At 45.5% G+C, this 22409-nt stretch overlaps 1 protein-coding gene across 4 annotated transcripts in view; it reads left to right on the top strand.

The window, feature by feature from the left end:
• Positions 1-22409, top strand: part of RNGTT (RNA guanylyltransferase and 5'-phosphatase) — a 443949-nt gene that overhangs the window by 12780 nt on the left and 408760 nt on the right. For all 4 annotated transcript variants that reach the window (XM_038396507.2, XM_043510641.1, XM_038396508.2 and 1 more), the window contains exons 3-4: positions 15050-15153; positions 15266-15354. In XM_038396507.2, coding sequence (XP_038252435.1) covers positions 15050-15153; positions 15266-15354 — 193 coding nt within the window. The remainder of the gene's footprint in view (positions 1-15049; positions 15154-15265; positions 15355-22409) is intronic.

Raw genomic sequence — 22409 nt, 5'->3', positions numbered from 1 at the left:
AAAAAAAAATCACAAATACTGTAATTTTCCCCCAAGTTTTCCTCTTACTTTCTCTACGGGATCCTAGCTTTCATAAAAAATCATTAGTTTTAATAATAAAATGATAGTTGCCCTCATAATTCAGCATTGCTCAAAATTCTTCAGCTAAAGAATTGCATCAAGAGAAGTGTGAGCTAATTTTTTCTTACTGTCCTCATTCCGTATCTCAGTGAGATGTTAATAGAATTGTCAAGCTGCAGCCACTCTAAATGTTAACAGTATTACAGATAATACCCACGTACATGATCATAAAGTTGCAGTGTTTCCTTTTGTGCTGAATGCCCTTAAAAACAAGGATAAGAGGCATTTAGGACATTAACGATAGACTTCTTGTGAAGTAGGTCCTGACTTCCAGACATACCAGTTCTTCTTTGAGTGATTGTTCATGTCCATTCCAAGCAGATGTACGCGCGCCACGTGCACGCCAGCCGGAAGATTTTTCCCCTAGCAGCGTCCGTAGGGTCCGCCTGGGCGCCCCCTGGAGTGGTGCCTTCATGGCACCCAGTATCGGGCCCCGCCGACTCCCCACCCCCTCAGTTCCTTCTTACAGCCCCTGACAGCTAGCTGGAACTTTGCTCACTTTTACAGCAAGCACCTTAGCAGTGTCTTTGTTCTTAGTGTACATAGTTCAATAGTTATTCTCTATAGTTATACTTTTTCAGATAGTTTGTTTCCCCTTTGGGGGTACGCCCAGGTCTCCGGGGTTTAAACTCTGTGAGTCCTGTGGAAAGTTTATGTCCAAGAGTGATCCTCGCTTGTCTTGCTTGCGGTGCCTTGGTGACACTCACCAAAAGGACAGGTGATGCATTTGCAAGGGTTTCCGCCCAAGAACCCTTAAGGACAGAGAGCAGAGACTAAAACTCCTGCTCATGGAGGCGGCTCTGAGACCGCAATCCGACCCGGGACCCAACAACCTGGCACCGAGCACGTCATCTTTGGTGCACAGCGCTCCGGCGCCAGCAGCGCGCAAAACAGGCCCGGCTAAGGGCTGTAAAACCCACTGGCACCGCCACTACTTGGGCCATAGGGCATTGGCCTCAGTTCGGCACCATTCTCTATCTCCGGTGCCGCTAAAGAAGAAGAGGCCGGTGAGGGACCGATCACCCCTCTTGAAACCTAAGGGGCTGGTGCCGTCCACGAGTGGCTCAGGACAGACCGCCTCTGCTTTGCTTCCGCTAAGGGTTTTGTCGACTCCTGCCCTGGCCGGGGTCCAGTCGAGTTCGAACCCTCCTCGGTCCCTGGACCATCTGGTGGACATATAACCACCATCGACACCGGAGGCGTTCAAGGTTGCAGCGGTGCTAAATTAAATAGATTTTAAATCACACTTTTAGTTAAACTGGTGCAACTCTGTAGGCCTAGTAAATCTGAAATTTTGGACTTGTAAAATATGAAAAGAAACTTGCCAGTTCAACTGAACTCTCCTACAACCCTTTTTGTGGGGGATAGATGTATTGGATTTTCTTCTCTCCATGTGTATGCCAGTTACAGTTACACAATGGCAATTTAAGAAGCAAGTTTATTTGGAGACCCAGGCAATTTAAAAAACAAAAACTCTTCTCTTACTAATGCTTCCAAAGCCTGCCTGTCTGCTTGTGATCCTTATCTATGTAGTTTTTTGTCTTCCTAGTATAGACTTCTCTGCCCACTCATTCTCCAAAGTTGAACTTTGCTCTTGCAATGCTTAAAAGTGTCCTGCAAAGTATTTTTAAAAAAATGCTCTTGATTATCATAAAGAAGTAAAAAAAACAACAACCCCTGAAAGGTTATTTTGGAAGGGGAAGATTGAAAGGAGATTTGAAGTTTGGAATTCTCTCTGTTTCTTCATCCTTGTCACTTATTTTATTTGGTCTTCTGTGCCTTACCCACAACTGGGAATAAGATGATCTGGGCTCTATTTCCAGCTTTGTTGCAGAATTCATATATCACTTTGAACAAATATATAAATCTCAGTCTTTTTTATTAGTCTCTAAAATTGGAATGACACTTATATCACAGGTTCTGAGGCTTATTTAATAAATGGCTGTATTGGGGTCAGAAACAATGCTGAACTGTATTGACTACAGAAACTAGAAACTCTAATGAATAAGTAAATCTTTCTTTCAAACTACAGTATGATTCCTCAATTCCATTTTGGAGGATGAGTACAGAATACCTTGGTTTCATTGCTACACTGAGAATTTGTCAAAGGTTGTTGTGAAGCAAATGGGTTTTTACCTTTCCAATAGCAGCTCAGCCTATCTTTGTAACAACCAGTCTCCCATGTGCCAGGGGAGTAGAATATCTCTAAGTATGGTTGTTAGATGATTGTAGACTATGTGATACAGCAGGGCCAGAGAGCAGCAGGAGAGTGGTAGATGGGAGGTATATAAGCCATAGGATGATCAAGGCCTTATACCCTGTGGACTAGGGAAGGGTTACTATACCCCTAAATTATAAATTTATAAATTATAGTGCAATGTAATTGGAGCACCTGGAGCCACTTAAGGCCCTGCCCAAGACCTAATAAAAAACCCCTTTGATTTAAATCAAATCCACTCTGGTAAAATAGACTCAAATCTAAAGCCATTTTGGGGACAAACTTGTGAGACAGCACCAAGATAATATCACTCTGGTGACTGTCTCTGGAGCACTGACATCTTATGGACACTCATTTCCACGACAAGCCAAAGCAGCTGAGCTACAAAGACACATTTCATAACCTATTTCATACAATTCTATTTCAGCTCTGTCAGTCAGAGCAAGGGTATTAGATGTGCGTGTGTACTGCAACCCATGCTTCAGCAGGAACTGAAACAGTTTTTCTTACTCCTACAGTACTTGTTTTTCTAGCCATGTTAAATTGTGAGATGCTAAAATGTAAAATAGATATCTGATATTGTTTATTACCTATACCCTATTTAAATTACGTGTTGGGAAGGGTAGTAATCTGGTTTTCAGGTGATATAGACAAGACCTTGTGGTATATCAGACCTAAATTATGACAGGCACCCTTTTGATCCACTGCTGCTTGAAGTGCATGAAGATCCAGGGGTGATCGGAGGGACCAAAGAGAGCTCCACTTCTGTATGCTTGAAGAGGTACACAGGAGATGAGAGAGACTAGTTGGTCAGAAGCCCTAGACCTCTGGGATGTTCTCCCAAGTAGACTTCTTTATGCTAGTTCTTCTGATGTACAAATTAGGAGCAAAGCCCCCAAGTACTTGGTGGCAATGTGGATCTAAAGTCTGCGGCAATATTCCAGTGAACAAACTAAAATTTCTTGCATAAATTCAAACAAAAATAAAAAAGTAATTTTTTTTTAAAGTGAGTGAAACATGGGGAGAAAATTATCCATAAAAAGTATTATTTGTGTTTATCTTTTGATATTAAATTCAGTTTTAAATTTGTATTAAATTTAATACAAATTTTTGTATTGAAAACTCTAAACTGCATTGTAGAAGTCGTTTGGGGGAACATGGGAGGTTTTTGAAGTTTTGAAAGTGATTTTTGAGGCTTCTGGTATGCAGGAAGAAGTGGGAGCCAAGTCTGGATTTTGTGACTTAAGTGTCAGTTGAAACGTTTTGTACTGAAGTGGGGATGCGTTGCCTTGTTCCCTCTGTTTTGGGTAGGGGTATAGTGGAACCTTCAGATTTTGGCGGTTGGCTTGAATTTCTTGTTCCTCCACTGCTTCAACATTTGACAAAATCTAGTTGCCTCACTACATCCAACAATGAGAGAGAAGCTCCTTGTTCTTCTTTGAGTGGTGATCCCTATTTATTTTCCAAACGTGAGTGTGCATGCGCACCATTGCTGGAGCGGGAAGGTTTTCTTAGCAGTGTCCATTGACCCGCATGTGCATCTCTTCATGTCTCAGTTGAGGTTATATTAGGTCATGTGGGTTAACGCCTTTTCAGTTCCCTTTTAATTGCTGCATTGTCGGAATCAGAATCCCTGTTCCTCTGTGATCATTGTTCAACTACGAGAGCATTTTTGTCTGTTTGTACATAGTTTTTCTTTGTTTTTTTTCTTCCACAGTTAGCTGTAAATAGTTTTCTGTAGCATTAGTATTTGTCGCTCTGGTTGGGCTCCCCAGGGACTATGCGCTGGATTCCGGAGTTCAAAAACTGGACTTTGTGCCCTCACTTGTTCTCAGTAAGCAATGAGCACCAATGTTGCATCTACTGTCTTGGGGAGACTCATCTCGCCGCTTACTGTAAGATCTTGTCGCTCACTGCGGACCTGGGAAGCATTACAACTTCGCCTCTGCAAGCTCCTTATGGAAGCAGCTCTCTGGCCACATTCACAGTCTAACCTGGGACTGTCAGAGCCTTTGATGCAGCGCTCTGCACTGCTAGTGAGTGCTCTGCAAGCACATCCCATGCCCCGGATACAGTGGTACTGATGGTCCAGGACAAGCCCAAGAATGCGAGCCGAAAACACTCATGGGCATTGGAGCAATTCCCTGAAGCGGACTGCCTTCAAGTGCAGCATTCCCTCTCTGAGCCAGACTGGGCAAGAAGTTGTGTGTGGACCCTCTCCCATCACTGCCCAAGCTTCCTTGCTCCAAGGGTAAGATGAAGGAGGAGGAGGACCTGGTAGTATCACAGACCACTGTAGGTTTCAGAGTAGCAGCCGTGTTAGTCTGTATTCACAAAAAGAAAAGGAGTACTTGTGGCACCTTAGAGACTAACAAATTTATTAGAGCATAAGCTTTCGTGAGCTACAGCTCACTTCATCGGATGCATTTAGTGGCCGCCCACCTAGAATGCTTTCCGGGGCGCTTGTTGACAGTGTCTCCATGCCCATCGGTTCACTTGGTGCCACGGACACTACTATGTTCCTTGGTTCTCACAGAGAAATTTGCTGGACCCTGTGATGCTGTGAGCCCCTTCTCCCATTGGCACATCTTGAACTGCTCTATCCCCCTTCTCCACTGCTTGCTACGCACGAGTTACCCAATTTTGTGGATGAACCGCTCCTGCTCCAGGAGGGATACTTCCAGGTAGTGCGTCATGGACTGCCAGTACCAACGGCTCCATGGCTCCTGGAGGCTTCATTGGACTCTCTTAGCCAGAACAGACATTTTCCTCCACTTCAAGGAGAAGCTCAGACTCCCATGTCCGGACATCTCACCCGCTAGCATATGACCCAGCACCTGCCGTATCCCCAATCCCTGGCCACACTGGCCGTCCTGGGACTCGTATCAATGGCTCTATTCACTTTCTCAAGCATCATTCCCTTCTGCCCTGGACCTTGAACTGGAACCATTGGGTTCTGAGGAAGAAACAGAGGCAGAGCTGGTACTGCCAGTTCCGCCAGTCTCTATGGCTGCTTCATCTTCTCTGGATGATGCTCTTTTATCCCCTTGCGCTCTTGCCTCCTGATGATCATAAACAGTATCAGGACCTACTGTACAGGATAGCCATGGACCTGGGCATATCCCTGGAGGAGGTGCAGGACCAGCACCACTAACTGCTGAACATCCTCCAACTCCAGGGGTCGTCATGTGCATTGCTGCCCCATCAACATCCTGCTATCCTGCAACCTGCGAGAGCTGTCTGGCATACAGCGGCTTCCTGTGCCCCATGCCAAAACGGACAGAATGCAGGTACATTGTCCCAGCTAAGGGAGCATATTTCTTCTTTTCCTACCCACCCTCCAGTTCCATTGTGGTGCATGTGGCAACAGAACCCGCCTGTTGGCAGAAATTGACTCCTCCGGACTGGGCAGCCCTAGATCTTTTGGGCAGAAAAGTCTACTTCTCAATAGTATTGCAATTTTGCATTGTGAACTACCAGACTCTGCTGGCAAAGTATGATTTCAACAACTATGCCAACCTAGCAGAATTCCTGGATGATGTGCGGCAGGACAACAGACAGTACTTTCGCGCCCTCATAGAGGAAGGCAGCCTGGTGGCCAAGGTAGGTCTTGAAGTAGCTGTTGATGCTGTGGATATGTCATCCTGTTCCCTTGCCATGGGCATAGTCATGCAACATGACTCTTGGCTGCAGTCCTTTGGCTTTCTGTGGGTGATACAGACCACCCTATAGGACCTCCCCTTCGGTGAGGACAAACTCTTCTTAGCCAAGATGGAAAAGTCACTCCACTCCCTGAAGGACTCAAGGGTGACACTTCAGTCCCTTGGGATCTACACCCCAGTGTCCTGTCACAAACAGCAGCAGGAACCCTTCCATCCCTGGCAGTACATACCCTATCCTCCGTACTGTCACTGGCAGAAAGAACCCCCATGAAGGCAGCAGTGTTCATAGTGCCTGTGGCCCCAGCTGCAGTCACCTCCTCCACCCTGACACACTGTGATGGGATCCCCGATGTACAACCTGGAACTGTGGGACGACTGTTCCCCTTTAACTCTCCAGCCTGGGCTGTCTCTCACAAAGCTATGTCAGTGACAAGCAGAAAAACCCCTCCCCGACACTATGATCACTCAGACATCAGCATGTGGAGCCCCACACCCAGCTAAAATGCATGAATACTCCCTGAGCCACTTGTGAATCACACGGAGAGAGGCACCAGCCAATCACCCTGTCATAAATATAAAGGGAAGGGTAACCACCTTTCTGTATACAGTGCTATAAAATCCCTCCTGGCCAGAGGCAAAATCCTTTCACCTGTAAAGGGTTAAGAAGCTGGCACTTCACCCAAAATGACCAAAGAGGGGACAAGATACTTTCAAATCTGGATGGGGGGGGAAAGGCTGTGGTCTGTCTGTGAAATATCTTTGCTGGGTACAGATCAAGGATGCAAGCCCTTCAACTCCTGTAAAGTTAGTAAGTAATCTAGCTAGAAAATGTGTTGGGTTTTTTTTTTGTTTTGTCTTGTAAATTCGCTGTGCTGGGGGGAATGTGTGTTCCTGTTTTTGTGTCTCTTTGTAACTTAAGGTTTTGCCTAGAGGGATTCTCTATGTTTTGAATCTGATTATCCTGTAAAGTATTTACCATCCTGATTTTACAGAGGTGATTCTTTTACCTTTTCTTTTAATAAAATTCCTCTTTAAAGAACCTGATTGATTTTTCATTGTTCTTCAGATCCAAAGGTTTGGGTCTGTGTTCAACTGTACCAATTGGTGAGGATATTATTATCAAGCCTTCCCCAGGAAAGGGAATGTAAGGCTTGGGGGAATAGGACTCCAAGTGGTCCTTTCCCTGTTCTTTGTGTAAATCACTTGGTGGTGGCAGCATACTGTTCAAGGACAAGGCAAAGTTTTGTACGTTGGGGTAGTTTTTAACCTAAGCTGGTAAAAATAAACTTAGGGGGTCTTTTGTGCGGGTCCCCACATCTATACCCTAGAGTTCAGAGTGGGGAGGAAACCCTGAAGCACCCCAACCTTGCACCCTAGAAATATGTCTTACATTGCTCAGGACTCCCTTGGACAGTTCATTAATTAGTTCACCGCTCCAACAAAAGGATTATGAATGTGCAACAGATCTTGGTAACCTGAGCTGAGATTTCCCAGGCACTTCAACCAAAACACACTGTTTCAGATAACATCTAAAACAGATTTATTAACTACAGAAAGATAAATTTTAAATGATTTTAAGTAGCAGGCATAGAGATCAAAATTGCTCACTTAAGAAATAAAAATAGAAACATAGTCTAAGTTCTAACTTTAACAGACTAAGCAAGATTTGAATCAAAGTCTGTAATAGCTGTTACAGGCAGCTCACAGTTCCTAATACACAGGCTGGGTTCTCTTCCAATTTGGGAACCAGTCTCCCCAATTCAAAATCTGTCTTCCTGATGATTTTCCAGATTTTTTTCTCGTGTGTGTGTGTGTGTGTGTGAGCGAGACCAAGTGATGATATCACTGTCCCTCTTTCATACTTTCTTCCAGCTGCTAGAAAGTTCCTTGCCCTGACGTGGGCGCCAGGCAGTCCCCATTGGTCAGGCAGTAGTTTCCATTGCATATGTGCCCTCACTAAGGAGCCTCTGGGAGACTGGATTCTTCTTGATAGGCCATCAACACCCATCTAGCCAGTGATAGCTGCTCCTTTGCAACTGAAAGGCTGGCTGTGGGCGTTTTCCAATCTCACAATATATTTCAGTAACACACATAAGAATATTTCATAACTTCACATGCAATTCAACAGGATATTAAAGTTCAACAGATCAAGACTTTTAAAATGGTACCTCACATGTGTACAAAACATATCAATCATATGACAGTGGTGAATATGGGGATTCCAGAGTGCTGCTTTGAGGTACCGAATGTCTCACTCACCAACAGCCCAAGGCTCACTTTTGACTTGCAAGTCAAGTGCTGCAAATGCTTCCCATCACCAACTCCATTCCTCTGTTCATCTTTGAGGCCCTTCTTTCCCTTTTCGCCTCTGACTTGGGCAAGATCACCACTGACTGAGTACTGGAGATCATGCACCTTGGTTACTCTATCGAATTCCTTGCTTTTCCCTCCACGCAAATGCATCACTTGGACACCTATAGGGGATCCTTCCCGTCAATACCTCCACAACAAGAAGAGTGAAGGGTGACATAGAGCTGGTTCCCTGCCCTTTCCTGGGCAGAGAATTTTACTTCCCCTACTTTCTTATCCTGAAAAAGGGTGAAGGGCACCACCTTATCCTTGATGTCTGCCTCCTCGACACCTTCATCAGAAAATCCAAGTTCTGTATCATGATGCTAGCATTTATTATTCCCTTCTTCCCCAAGAGGGCTTGGTTTGCAGCTCTGAATGTGAAAGACTCATACTTTCACATTGTCATTCACCTGGCCCATTGCAAATTTCTCCACTTCTGCATGGGCAACAACCACTATCCATTCAGAATTCTCCCCTTTGGCATTGCAACGACACCACAGGTCTTCACAAAAGTCTTTGTAGTCATGGCCGCACAGATGCGTCGTCTAAGTTACTTAGTGTAACCCTACTTGGACGACTGGCTTATAGTTGTGCCGTCACATGACGAGCTTACTTCTACCATCCGTGCACTCCACTCTCTCTTCATAGCTCTTGGCGTCTGTAAATCAAGGAGGAGAAATTGGTGCTCATACCGACACAGAGAATCACCTTCTTAGCGACGTGTCTTGATTCCGTTGCAGCATGAGCCTTCTTCCCTGCAGACTGATTCACAACCTTGACCGCTCTAATTACAGACTTACACTGCAGCCCTCGCACCATGGCTCACTGTTGCCTCTGTCTCATTGGGCAAATGGTAGTCTGCGCTTCTGTAACACCGCATGCCTGTTTACATATGCGATGCCTCAACCTGTAGTTCCTGATGGTCTTCAGACCCCACAACAATAACTTGGAAGCCAAAGTGCTCATCCCACAGTCGGTTCTGGCCTCCCTCACCTGGTGGACCGACTCTTCCAAGGTGCTGATTGGCACTCCCTTTGCTGTCCTGGTCACGGCTGTCATCATGACCACAGATGCCTCCTTTGCTGGTTGGGGTGCTCACCTAAACCATCATAGCACTCAAGGCATTTGCATGCTGCTAGAGGTCAGAATGCACATCAATGTCCCAGAGCTGCGGGTGGTTCACTTAGCCTGCCATGTGTAGCAGCCTCTACTTCGCTTGCAACATGTTCAGCTCCTCTTAGACAATATTGCAGCAGTGACATACATCAACAAACAAGGTGGTAACAAATCCCCGTCCCTCTGTTCCAAGTCCGTCCACCAATGGAACTCGAGCATTTGCAACCACCTTGCACTCCAAGCAGCGTACCTCCCAGGAGCACACAACTCCTTGGCCGATGCGCTCCTCAGGACCCTATACCTCAACCACAAGTGGGAGTGACATGACCCCACTCTCCGCTCTGTCCTCCATACCTGGGGCACCCCTCGCTTGCCACGTACACCAACTGCATGTTTTCCCTCTACTGTTCCAGAGGTGCTGTGGGCCGTGATTCCCATGGTAATGCTCTTCTCCTACCCTTGAGGGGCAACCTCCACTATTCCTTCCCTCCCATTCCCCTCATTCCGCAAGTCTATTGCAAGATCTGCAGAGATAAGGCTATCATTCTCATAGCACCATTCTGGCCCTGCCAGTTTTTGTTTGCATACCTACTCAGACTCTCCATCTGCACATCACTCCACCTCTGCACACTCCTGGACTTCCTCACCCAGGATTGTGGCAAGGTCCACTATCCCAATCAGGGCTTTTTTCCCCCTCACGGCTTGATTTTTTGATGGAATTCATGTGTAGGCAAAGCATGCTCTATATCAGTGCAATGCGTCCTTACCCAAAGGAGGAGGGCCTCCACATGTACCTGCAATGCAGCGAAATGGAAATGTTTCATATCCTGGGCTCAATGCCATCACCACCCACTGGATGCAGTATCCATTTCTGACTTCCAGAATTGCTTCTTGGAACTCAAAATGTCAGGCCTTGCCCTCAGCTCTGTCCAAGTCCACCTGGTGGTGATTAGTGCCTTCCTTCCCCGCATGGATGGACACTTGGTGTTTACTCACCCCACCACTGTTCGCTTCATGAAAGGTCTTCTCAACAGCTTTTTGATGAAACTGTGGGACCTCAACCTTGTCCTCCCCACCTTCACCAGACCCCCTCTTTGAACCTCCTGGCAACATGTTCCCTCTCATATTGCTTCATGAAGGTAACCTTCCTCATGGCTATCACTTTGGCGAGGAGGGTCAATGAACTGGCAACCACGATGGCTGACCCCTCCTTACACTGTATTTCATGAGGATAAGGTTTCCTTACGACCGCATTCCAAGCTCCTCCTGAAGGAAGTGTCAAAGTTCCACCTCAACCAATCTATTCATCTCCCGGTCTTCCATCCTAAGCCACGTGCCACCCCTGTGGACAGGACTCTTCACTCCCTTGATGTTTGCCACATGCTGGCATTCTACCTGCACAGAACTCACTCCTTTCGTGCCTCTACCAGACTATTTGTTGCCATTGCTGACTGCTCCAAATGCCAAGCCCTCTCCTCCAAACACATCTCAAAATGGGTTTCCGGCTGCATCCGAGAATATTATACGCTGTCCAATACCCACTGCCCAATGGAATTACAGCACAGTTGATGTGGGTAAAGGCAGCCCCATCCACTTCCTTAGCGGATGTCTCCTGACAGACCATCTGCTGGGTGGTGACGTGGTGTTCAGTACATACTTTCACAACTCATTATGCCATTGCCCAAGGGATGGTGGAGGATGCTGCAGTAGGCCATGCTGTACTACAGGCTGTGATGCCTCTTGTGTCCTCGTGCCCATCTCCTCTGACAACTGCTCGAGATTCACCCATGTTTGGAATACATATAGGCACCATCACTTGGAGAGGAGGTTACTTACCTGAAACTGGAGGTTCTCCAAGATGTGTGGTCTTTATTTGTATTCCAAAACCTACCCTCCGTTTTCTCTGCTCAGAGAGAGGTCTGGTATGCTCAGAGGTAAGTGGGTGAGTGAAGAGGCATCGACTTGCACAACCTTAAATAACCTTGTCTGAGACACGAGGTGACTGATGACGCATGTGTGGGTCAGTGGACACTGCTACGAAAATCTTCCGGCTCTGGCACATGCAACCATATCTGGAATATAAATAGGGACCACAAGTCTCAAAGACCTCTACTTACAGGTAAGTAACTTCCTCATTTATGTTCCTACTCAAATGATGACCACTGAGGTAGTTAATGTTGGCATTTAACTAGTCATCACACTTCAGATGTGATAACTTAGTACAATTCACACTTCGCAGAGCTATTTTTTAGGTTGCATATGGTCTCGGGTAGATGACATGAAGTTTACATTTGTTTCACATTTTTAAAGGTCATTTCTGCAGTCCTAGGATTGGCTAATATGTTGAGCTAATATGGTGAGCATGATGAGCTAATATGTTGAAAAGTGCTTAAACTCTGCGCCAGGAGCCTAATGCATTTTTAAAGCGAATTTAATTAAAACGTGTTGGCTAACGTTCTTTTAAATAACCTGTTTCTTAGTATAGTCAAGGCCCAGAAAGGGGTGTGGGTGTCTGGGCTAGGGGTTGTCCTGCAGTTGGGCTCTTGGGTTGGAGAGCTGTGAGTGTCTGAGCTGGGGGGCGCCCTGTGGCTAAGCTCTGGGAGAAGAGGGTGTGGGTGTCTGGCTCCCTGGCTGGGCTCTGGGGAGGAGGGGGCAGAAAAACAAGAGCTGGATTGTTGGTGGGGTTTCTTCAACTCTATTCCTGAGGGAATTTTTGTTGTTGTTTGTATTGTTCTAGACATAGTTGCTGACCAGTATTTTAAAATAAATTACCAAAATAATTGAAACTGGCGTGATTACATAGTGTTACTTTGACCAAAAAATATTCAGAATTTTGCAGAATTTTTAATTTGTTTGGCACAGAATTTTCTCCAGGAGTAATACTCCAATCACAGCTGAAGATTGCTTCCAGATAATCTAGAAAAGCTAGTGCTTTTTATTTATAGCTTTGCTATATACAAAGTTAAATAATTGATAGCCTATTGTGGTTAAATGTAAATAGAAGCCTGTTACCTTTTTATATAGATATTTTTATTAATCAGAACTCCTATATGTTTCTGAATACATAAGTGTTTTACTAATATCATAGTGACATACTATCACCATCCTCTTACAAGTGTATTATGATTAAACATTAAAAACAGTGTATTTTTTTAAGTGAGCTACTGGTATATATTTAAGTGGGTTTTTTTTAACGTTTCTAACTATGGAATAAGATTAGGTATACTGATTTTGATTTTAAAGCACATCAGTAGCTGATAAACTGATTTTTGTGTAGTACTGGCACACCTTGTAATCCGTTTGTTTTTGTAGAATGCAATGAATCTGAGAAAGCCATACATGGTAAATGCATAATTTTCTTTGACAGTTTTGCCCAGTTGATGAACTGGAGGGTTTAAAAGCCACGAAAAAGCACCTGGATCGTCTGTTGAGGAATATTGTCGGTGCTGTTGCAAGAAAGGCTAATGTCATTCTGGGATATATTAACAAAAGTGCAATATGTAAGATGCAGGAGGTAACTGTCCCATTCTTTTCAGAAATGGTGAGGGTTTAGCTGGAGTATTGTGTCCAGTTTTGAATGTCACAGTTTAACATTGTGGACAAACTGGAGAGAGTCCAGATGAGATCAACAAAAGTAAGAGGTTTAGAAAACATGACTCATGTGGAAAAGTCGAAACCATTGGGCATATTTAGTCTAGAGAAGAGCAGGCTGAGAAGGGGACCTGATAAGTTTTTAAATATGGTAAATGTTGTTTTACAGAGGTTGGTGATCAATTGTTCTTCATTTCCACTGAAAGTAGCACAAGAAGTAACTGATTAGTTTTGCAACAAGGGAGATTCGGGTTAGATATTAAGGGAAAAAACTCTAACTATATACTCATTAGAACAGGTTATCTAGGGTGGTTGTGGAATCCACATCTGGAGATTTTTAAAAACAATTTACACCAGGGGTTCTCAAACTTCATTGCACCGTGACCCCCTTCCAACAAAAAAAAAATTATTACATGACTCCAAGAGGAGGGAATGAAGCCTGAGCCTTCCCGAGCTCAGCCACTCCAGGTGGAGGGGCTCAAAGCCCGAGCCCCACAGCACTGGGTGGGTGGGGCCAAAGTCGAAGTCCAAAGGCTTCAGCCCCAGGCAGGAGGCCTGTAACCTGAGCCCTGCTGCCCAGGCTGAAGCCCTTGGGCTTCGGCTTTGGCCCCAGGCAGTGGGGCTCAGGCTTGTTAGGCCTCAGGCCCCAGCAAGTCTAAGCCAGCCTTGGTGACCCCATTAAAATGGGGTCGCGACCCACTTTGGGATCCCAACCCATAGTTTGAGAACTGCTCGGTTAGATGAATATCTGTCAGGGACGGTCTAAGTATACTTTAATGTGCCTCTGTGCGTGGGGTGAACTAGAATGACTCTTGAGGTCCTTTGCAGCCCTACATTTCTATGACAATACATGAGATGGATAAACACCAGGGAGGGAGAGGAGTTATTTAAGTTAAGGACCAGTGTTGACACAAGAACAAATGGATATAAACTGGCCATCAACAAGTTTAGGCTTGTGATAAGATGAAGGTGGAATTCTGGAACAGCCTTCCAAGGGGAGTAGCTAGGGCAGAAAATCTAATTTGTTTCAAGATTTAGCGTGGTAAGTTTATTGAGGGAATGGTATGATGAGGTCACCTACAATGTCATTTTACCCATCCATGACTGCTATTAGCAAATATCTCCAACTGCCAGAGACACTAGATGGGAAGAGCTCTCAGTTACTACAGACAATTCTTTCCCAGGTGTCTGGCTTGTGGGTCTTGCCTACATGCTCAGGGTCTAACTGATCACCATATTCGAGGTTGGAAAGGAATTTTCCACCAGGTCAGATTAGCAGAGACCCTGGGTTTTTTTTGTTTTCCTCTGCAGCATGGGTCGTTCGCTGGTTTGAACTAGAGTAAATGGTGGATTCTCTCTAACCTGAAGTCTTTAAATCAAGATTTTAGGACTTAAGTAACTCAGAGGTTACCGTACATCTATAGGAGTGGTTGGTGAGGTTTTGTGGCCTGCAATGTGCAGGAAGTCAGACTAGATGACTATGATGATCTCTTCTGGCATTAAAAGTCTAGGAGTATGTCTACTGTGCAATTAAATACACTTGGCTAGCCTGAGGCAGCTGACTCGGACTTGCAGGGCTCAGGCTGCAGGGCGCTAAACGGAGTTGATTTAATTACAGCATGAGTTCATAATAGTTTAAAAATATCTGAATCCGTTTAACAACTCTTTCTTTATTTGAATTTAGATTGCATACTTTTTCCTCACCAAATATTTTTTCTTCACTTTGAGCAGATTGTTTTGGGGTTTGGGAAGTTTGGCATTGGTAGTTACTTGTAAAATGAAACATTGGAGCTTTGAAGGAGGAAAAATTGTGGTACTGGAACCAAATATTACTGAGATCATATGAACAAACACAGTATTTAAAAAAAAAAAGGCATTATCAACTTTAATACACTGTCAATTTATTTTGGCTATTAGCCAATTCATTGATGAGCTGTTAATATTTGGAACAATTAAATGTAACATAATTACTCTGCTTTTATTCTTTTAGGTTAAAATGGGTTTACTGGTGGACTTGACGAACACCACTAGATTCTATGATAGGAATGATATAGAAAAAGAGGGGATCAAATACATTAAACTTCAGTGTAAAGGGTAAGTTGATTGTACCCAAATGAATATTTGATCTTTAAGTTAAAAGTCTGTACTGAATTCATTCCCCTTTCTGTTGTTGTTATTCTAAGCTTTGTTTTTCCATGTTTACCAGGCATGGTGAGTGCCCTACACTTGAGAACACAGAAGCATTTATCCGCCTATGTGAACATTTTAGTGAAAAGAATCCTTCAGAGCTTATAGGTATGTCTCTTTTTTACCCTTTTTTGATCCATTTTTGCTTCTCCACTATCTTGTCTTCCATTATCAAGCATTACTACTTTCCCTGATTCCAAGAGGATCTAAGCAAGTGGGTTTCCTCAGTGCAATGTTTGTGCCACTGTAAGGATTGCTTGGTGGAGATGAACATATAAACAAGCTTTTGTCTTTCTCAAAATTAATATCTCATGTTACTTTATGCATCAGTTTAGATAGAGTTGGTTGCTTTATGCAGACAATTATGGCAGCTAAACAGTTATATAATGTAGGGGTCTGTGGCTGTCCCTCCCCGTCAGTCTTGGGGGGAGGCCACACCCGTCATTACTGTGTATCTATAAAGGCAAGGCTCAATGGGGAATTAGCAGTCAGGGTACATCTACACTACAAAATTAGGTCAAATTTATAGAAGTCGGTTTTTTAGAAATTGTTTTTATATAGTCGATTGTGTGTGTCCTCACACAAAATGCTTTAAGTGCATTAAGTCGATGGAGTGCTTCCACAGTACCGAGGCTAGAGTTGACTTCTGGAGCGTTGCTCTGTGGGTAGCTCTCCCACAGTTCCCGCAGCCTCTGCCGCCCATTGGAATTCTGGGTTGAGATCCCAATGCCTAATGGGGCAAAAAACATTGTCGCGGGTGGTTCTGGGTACGTGTCGTCAGGTCCTCCCTCCTCCCGTGAAAGCAACGGCAGACAATCGTTTCGTGCCTTTTTTCCTGAGTTACCTGTGCAGACACCATACCATGGCAAGCATGGAGCCCACTCAGCTCACTGTCACCATACGTCTCCTGGGTGCTGGCAGACACGATACTGTATTGCTACACAGCAGCAGCTCATGGCCTTGTGGCAGCAGATGGTGCAATAGGCCTGATAACCATTGTCATCATGTCCTAGGTGCTCTTGGCTGCCTCGGTAAGGTCGGTCAGGAGTGCCTGGGCAGACATGGGCGCAGGGGCTGAAATAGGAGCGACTCGACCAGGTCATTCGCTTTAGTCCTGCAGGCAGTCCTATTGTACCATCTTCTGCTGAGCAGCCAGGAGATGAGGAAGGCTAGCAGTCCTACTGCACCATCTGCTGCCAGCCAAAGATGTAAAAGATAGATGGAGTGGATCAAAACAAGAAATAAACCAGATTTGTTTTATATTCATTTGCTTCCCCCCCCCCCCCCCCCCCGTGAAATCAATGGCCGACAATCGTTTTGGTGCGGTCTGTCGGGGCACCTTGAAAAGTTTTAATGGAGATTCAGTCCTGCCTGGAATACTGGGGGGAAGGGATAGCTCAGTGGGTTGAGCATTGGCCTGCTAAACCCAGGATTTTGAGTTCAGTCCTTGATGGGCCATACTGTGTGACAATTGTTTTTGTTTCTCCTTAATGTAAAGCCACCCCCTTTGTTGATTTTAATTCCTTGTAAACCAGCCTTGTAAGCCATGTCGTCAGTTGCCCCTCCCTTTGTCAGAGCAATGGCAGACAATCGTTCTGTGCAGACGCCATACCATGGCAAGCATGGAGCCTGCTCAGATTACTTTGGCAATTCGGAGCACATTAAACACCACACGCATTATCCAGCAGTATATGCAGCACCAGAACCTGGCAAAGCGAAACTGGGCGAGTAGGCGATGTAAGCGCGGTGACGAGAGTGATGAGGACATGAACACAGACCTCTTTCAAAGCACGGGCCCTGGCAATGTGGGCATCATGGTACTAATGGGGCTGGTTCATGCCATGGAATGCTGATTCTGGGCTGGGAAACAAGCACAGACTGGTGGGACCGCATAGTGTTGCAGGTCTGGAATGATTCCCAGTGGCTGCGAAACTTTCACATGCGTAAGGGCACTTTCATGGAACTTTGTGACTCGCTTTCCCCTGCCCTGAAGTGCCAGAATACCAAGATGAGAGCAGCCGTCACAGTTGAGGAGCGAGTGGCAATAGCCCTGTGGAAGCTTGCAACGCCAGCTACCGGTCAGTTGGGAATCAATTTGGAGTGGGCAAATCTACTGTGGGGGCTGCTGTGATACAAGTAGCCAACACAATCAAAGATCTGCTGATTTCAAGGGTAGTGACCCTGGGAAATGTGCTGGTCATAGTGGATGGCTTTGCTGCAATGGGATTCCCTAACTGTGGTGGGGCCATAGACGGAACCCATATCCCTATCTTGGCACCAGAGCACCAAGCCGGCGAGTACATAAACGGCCAGGGGTACTTTTCAGTAGTGCTGCAAGCACTGGTGGATCACAAGGGACGTTTCACCAGCCTCAACGTGGGATGGCCAGGAAAGGTACATGACTCTCGCATCTTCAGGAACTCTGGTCTCTTTCAAAAGCTGCAAGAAGGGACTTTCTTCCCAGATGAGAAAATAACCGTTGGGGTTGTTGAAATGCCTATAGTTATCCTTGGGGACCCAGCCTACCCCTTAATGCCGTGGCTCATGAAGCCATACATGGGCAGCCTGGAGAGTAGTCAGGAGCTGTTCAACTACAGGCTGAGCAAGTGCAGAATAGGGGTAGAATGTGCATTCGCACATTTAAAAGTGCGCTGGCACAATTTACAGACTTGGTTAGACCTCAGTGAAACCAATATTCCCATTGTTATTACTGCTTGTTGTGCGCTCCACAATATCTGTGAGAGTAAGGGGGAGACGTTTATGGTGGGGTGGGAGGTTGAGGCAAATTGCCTGGCTGCTGGTTACGCATAGTCAGACACCAGGGCGGTTAGAAGAGCACAGAAGGACGCGGTGTGCATCAGAGAAGCTTTGAAAACCAGTTTCATGATTGGTCAGGCCTCGGTGTGAAAGTTCTGTTTTGTTTATCATTGATGAAACACCTCCCCTCCCCCCCTTCAATCACTGCTTGCAGAGGCAATAAAGTCATTGTTGCTTCACATTCATGCATTCTTTATTAATTCATCACACACGTAGGGGGATAACTGCCAAGGTAACCCGGCAGGGGTGGTGGGGGTGGAGGAGGGAAGAAGGTGGCCACACAGCACTTTAAAAGTTTAAAACTTATTGAATGCCAGCCTTCTGTTGCTTGGGCAATCTTCTGGGGTGGAGTGGCTGGAGGCCCCCCCCCCCATTCTTGGGCATCTGGGTGAGGAGGCTATGGAACTTGGGGAAGAGGGCAGTTGGTTACACAGGGGCTGTAGCGGCGGTCTGTGCTCCAGCTGCCTTTCCTGCAGCTCAACCATACGCTGGAGCATATTAGTTTGATCTTCCAGCATCCTCAGCATTGAATCCTGCGTCCTGTCATCACGCTGCCGCCACCTATCATCTTCAGCCGCCACCTCCCCTCGCGTTAATTTCGTGCTTTCCTGCACTCTGACATTGTCTGCCTCCACACATTCGTCTGTGCTCTGGCAGTGTGGGAGGACAGCATGAGGTCAGAGAATGTTTCATTACGAGTGCGTTTTTTTCGCCTGCTAATCTTTGCTAGCCTCTGGGAAGGAGAAGATCCTGTGATCCTTGAAACACATGCAGCTAGTGGAGGAAAAAAAAGGGACAGTGGTATTTGAAAAGACACATTTTATAGAACAATGGGTACACTCTTTCATGGTAAACCTTGCTGTTAACATTACATACATAGCACATGTCCTTTCGTTACAAGGTTGCATTTTGCCTCCCCCCACCGCGTGGCTAACAGTGGGGAACATTTCTGTTCAGCAGGCAAACAGCCCAGCAGGAACGGGCACATCTGAATGTCCCTTTAAGAAAAGCACCCTATTTCAACCGGGTGACCATGAATGTTATCGCTCTCGTGAGGATAATGCAGAGATAAAGAAAGGATGTTGTTTGAACGCCAGCAAACATACGCTGCAATGCTTTGTTCTGCAATAATTCCCGAGTACGTGCTACTGGCCTGACGTGGTAAAGTGTCCTACCATGGTGGACGGAATAAGGCTGCCCTCCTCAGAAACCTTTTGCAAAAGCTTTGGGAGTATATCCAGGAGAGCCACAAATGCCAGGGCAAATTAATCATTAAACATGCTTGCTTTTAAACCATGTATGCTATTTAAAAAGGTACACTCACCAGTGGTCCCTTCTCCACCTGGTGGGTCAGAAGACAACCTTGGGTGGGTTCGGGGGGTACTGGCTCCAGGTCCAGGGCGAGAAACAGTTCCTGGCTGTTGGGAAAACCGGTTTCTCCGCTTGCTTGCAGTGAGCTATCTTCCTCATCCCCCAAACCTGCTTCTGTGTTGCCTCCCTCTCCATTGATGGAGTCAAAGCACACGGTTGGGGTAGTGATGGCTGAACCCCCCAAAATGGCATGCAGCTCATCATAGAAGTGTCATGTTTGGGGCTCTAACCCGGAGTGGCCATTTGCCTCTCTGGTTTTCTGGTAGGCTTGCCTCAGCTCCTTAAGTTTCACAGGGCAGTGCTTTGGGTCCCTGTTATGGCCTCTGTCCATCATGCCCTGGGAGATTTTCACAAATGTTTTGGCATTTCGAAAACTGGAACATAGTTCTGATAGCATGGATTCCTCTCCCCATACAGTGGTCAGATCCCGTACCTCCCGTTTGGTCCATGCTGGAGCTGTTTTGCGATTCTGGGACTCCATCATGGTCACCTCTGCTGATGGGCTTTGTACTCGCCTGTAGCTTGCCACACTGGCCAAACAGGAAATGAGATTCAAAATTTAGCGGGCCTTTTCCTGTCTACCTGGCCAGTGCATCTGAGTTGAGAGTGCTGTCTAGAGTGGTCACAATGGAGCACTCTGGGATAGCTCCTGGAGGCCAATACCGTCAAATTGTGTCCACATTATCGCAGATTCGACCCGGCAAGGCCGATTTCAGCGCTAATCCCCTTGTCGGGAGTGGAGTAAAGAAATTGATTTTAAGAGCCCTTTAAGTCGAAAAAAGGGCTTCGTCATGTGGATGGGTGCACGGTTAAATCTGTTTAACGCTGCTAAATTTGACCTCAACTCCTAGTGTAGACCAGGGCTCAGAGGTTATAGCTCTGTGGGCAGGGCAGAGCAACAAGCAGTTTAATGAGGCTCTGGCCCTCTGGGCAGGGCAAAGCAGTAAGCAGTCTTTCGCCTGGCCTCCTGGCTCAGGCAGATAGTGGACAAACATAAGAACGGCCATACTGGGTCAGACCAATGGTCCATCTAGCCCTGTATCCTGTCTTTTGACAGTGGCCAATGCCAGGTGCTTTCAGAGGGAATGAATAGAACAGGTAATCATCAAGTGATTCATTTCCTGTTGCCCATTCCAAGGTTCTGGCAAACAGAGGCTAGGGACACTTCAGAGGATGTGTTTTGCATCCCTGGCCATTCTGGCTAAATGCAGGCCTCTTGGTCTAAGGTGGGTAGATAGTCACCCCAGGGGCCACCCGACTCCACTGGGTCCCAGTCCAGAACCCTAACAGTGGCAAATGGTTCCACCTCTGGGTCAACAGGGATCCCACTGAAACACGCTGATCTGAATTCTGGCAACACAACTGACTATTGTCTGGTGTCCCTGGGCTATTCCTACTACCCCTTTGGAGTGTACCTCTGTCTCCTTGGATTCCTCCATCTCCCTGGGGTACATGGCCAGTAGCAGTCTCAGTAGCTCCTCCAGGTACTGATCAGTCAGCCCCTCCTCTGAGTCCTCAGCATGACAGAGCTCCATCTCGGGCGCAGGGCTCAGCATTGGGTGAGAGACGTTTGCTTCCTTCTCCGGCTCTTCCACAACTGAGCTGCAGGGGCTGCCTTTTAAACCTTCTGTTCTGCTTCAATGCTTCTGGCAGGGTGGGTGTGGCTTGCCTGGGTCCGCCCACCAGAGGGTGAAAATTGGTTCATTCCTTTCAGTCTTGGCGGGAGGCTCTGCCCCATCGCTACGTATACACATACGGGACAGATGTTTTATGGGGCAGACATTTTACCTAACTCCTCCTGATGCAAGTGAGTGTTTCTTGGGCAAAAAGAAAAGGTGTACTTATGGCACCTTAGAGACTAACAGATTTATTTGAGCATAGGCTTTCGTGAGCTACAGCTTGCTTCATCAGATGCATCCTCTGAATGCATCCAATGAAGTGAGCTGTAGCTCACGAAAGCTTATGCTCAAATAAATTTGTTAGTCTCTAAGGTGCCACAAGTCCTCCTTTTCTTTTTGCGAATACAGACTAACATGGCTGCTACTCTGAAACCTTTCCTGGGCAAGCACTGCTTGGCTTGACCACATTTTGTGTGGCATTTGATAATCAAGAGAGGTTGACCTCCTTGTGATCATGTTGGATTTATAAAGATCCTGTGCTTAGTATTCATTTTAATATTTCATTGTTAAGGTTCCAACTTCAGAAGTTGAGTTTCTTCAGTAATATACTGGGGATTGTTAATGGAAATTTGATTGTTACACATTTCTTTGGCATATACAGCCTCAAAATGAGTGTTTTCAGAACTTTGATTTTATCAAAATCAAAAATACACAAAATTGGTTCATGAAAGACTCTTAATTTTACTTTAAATATAACAGATTAGATACATGAGACGAAGTGCATCCTTTTCTGAATACCATTATGTTTAAACATTAATATAATTTTATGCTTTCAAAGGTAAAAATATTACAAGTAAATGTTCTTCTAACTGCCAGTCCTGAATACTAAACCTGGGATCCAAGAGTCAAGCTAGGTTATTTTTCTCATGTGTCATCCATAATAAAGATTGTGCAGGCTAAACTAAGCTCTCAGTGCTTGTGAAACTAGTTTGCTTTCAGTAGGTTTGTATAGGTGTAACTGATAGGTATGCAGTAAACAACTGAGTTGATGCATCTGAAGAATGGTATTCATTACTTTCTCCTGGTTGTGTTGACTGCATTCTAACAGGAGTAAAAGAATAAAAAGTTGTTTTTTTTGTCACAGTTTAGCAGATATAATTCTGAATACACACAGGGAGCAAATCTATTGAATTAAGAAGATGCTATTTTACATAATTCATTCTCAGAAGAGAGGCACACTTCAAGGTTTTTCTATACATTTTACATAGAGACACTTAGTGGTTTAAGACATGCAGTTTTTTTTAAAACTTGGATTTACATATAATTGTCTATATACAGTTTTTGGAACTGATATAA

This window comes from Dermochelys coriacea, chromosome 3 (assembly GCF_009764565.3).
Source record: "Dermochelys coriacea isolate rDerCor1 chromosome 3, rDerCor1.pri.v4, whole genome shotgun sequence".
In the NCBI taxonomy this organism is placed as follows: Eukaryota; Metazoa; Chordata; order Testudines; family Dermochelyidae; genus Dermochelys; species Dermochelys coriacea.
The sequence above is the reverse complement of the archived record's forward strand: the minus strand, read 5'-3'. Positions and strand labels throughout refer to the sequence as shown.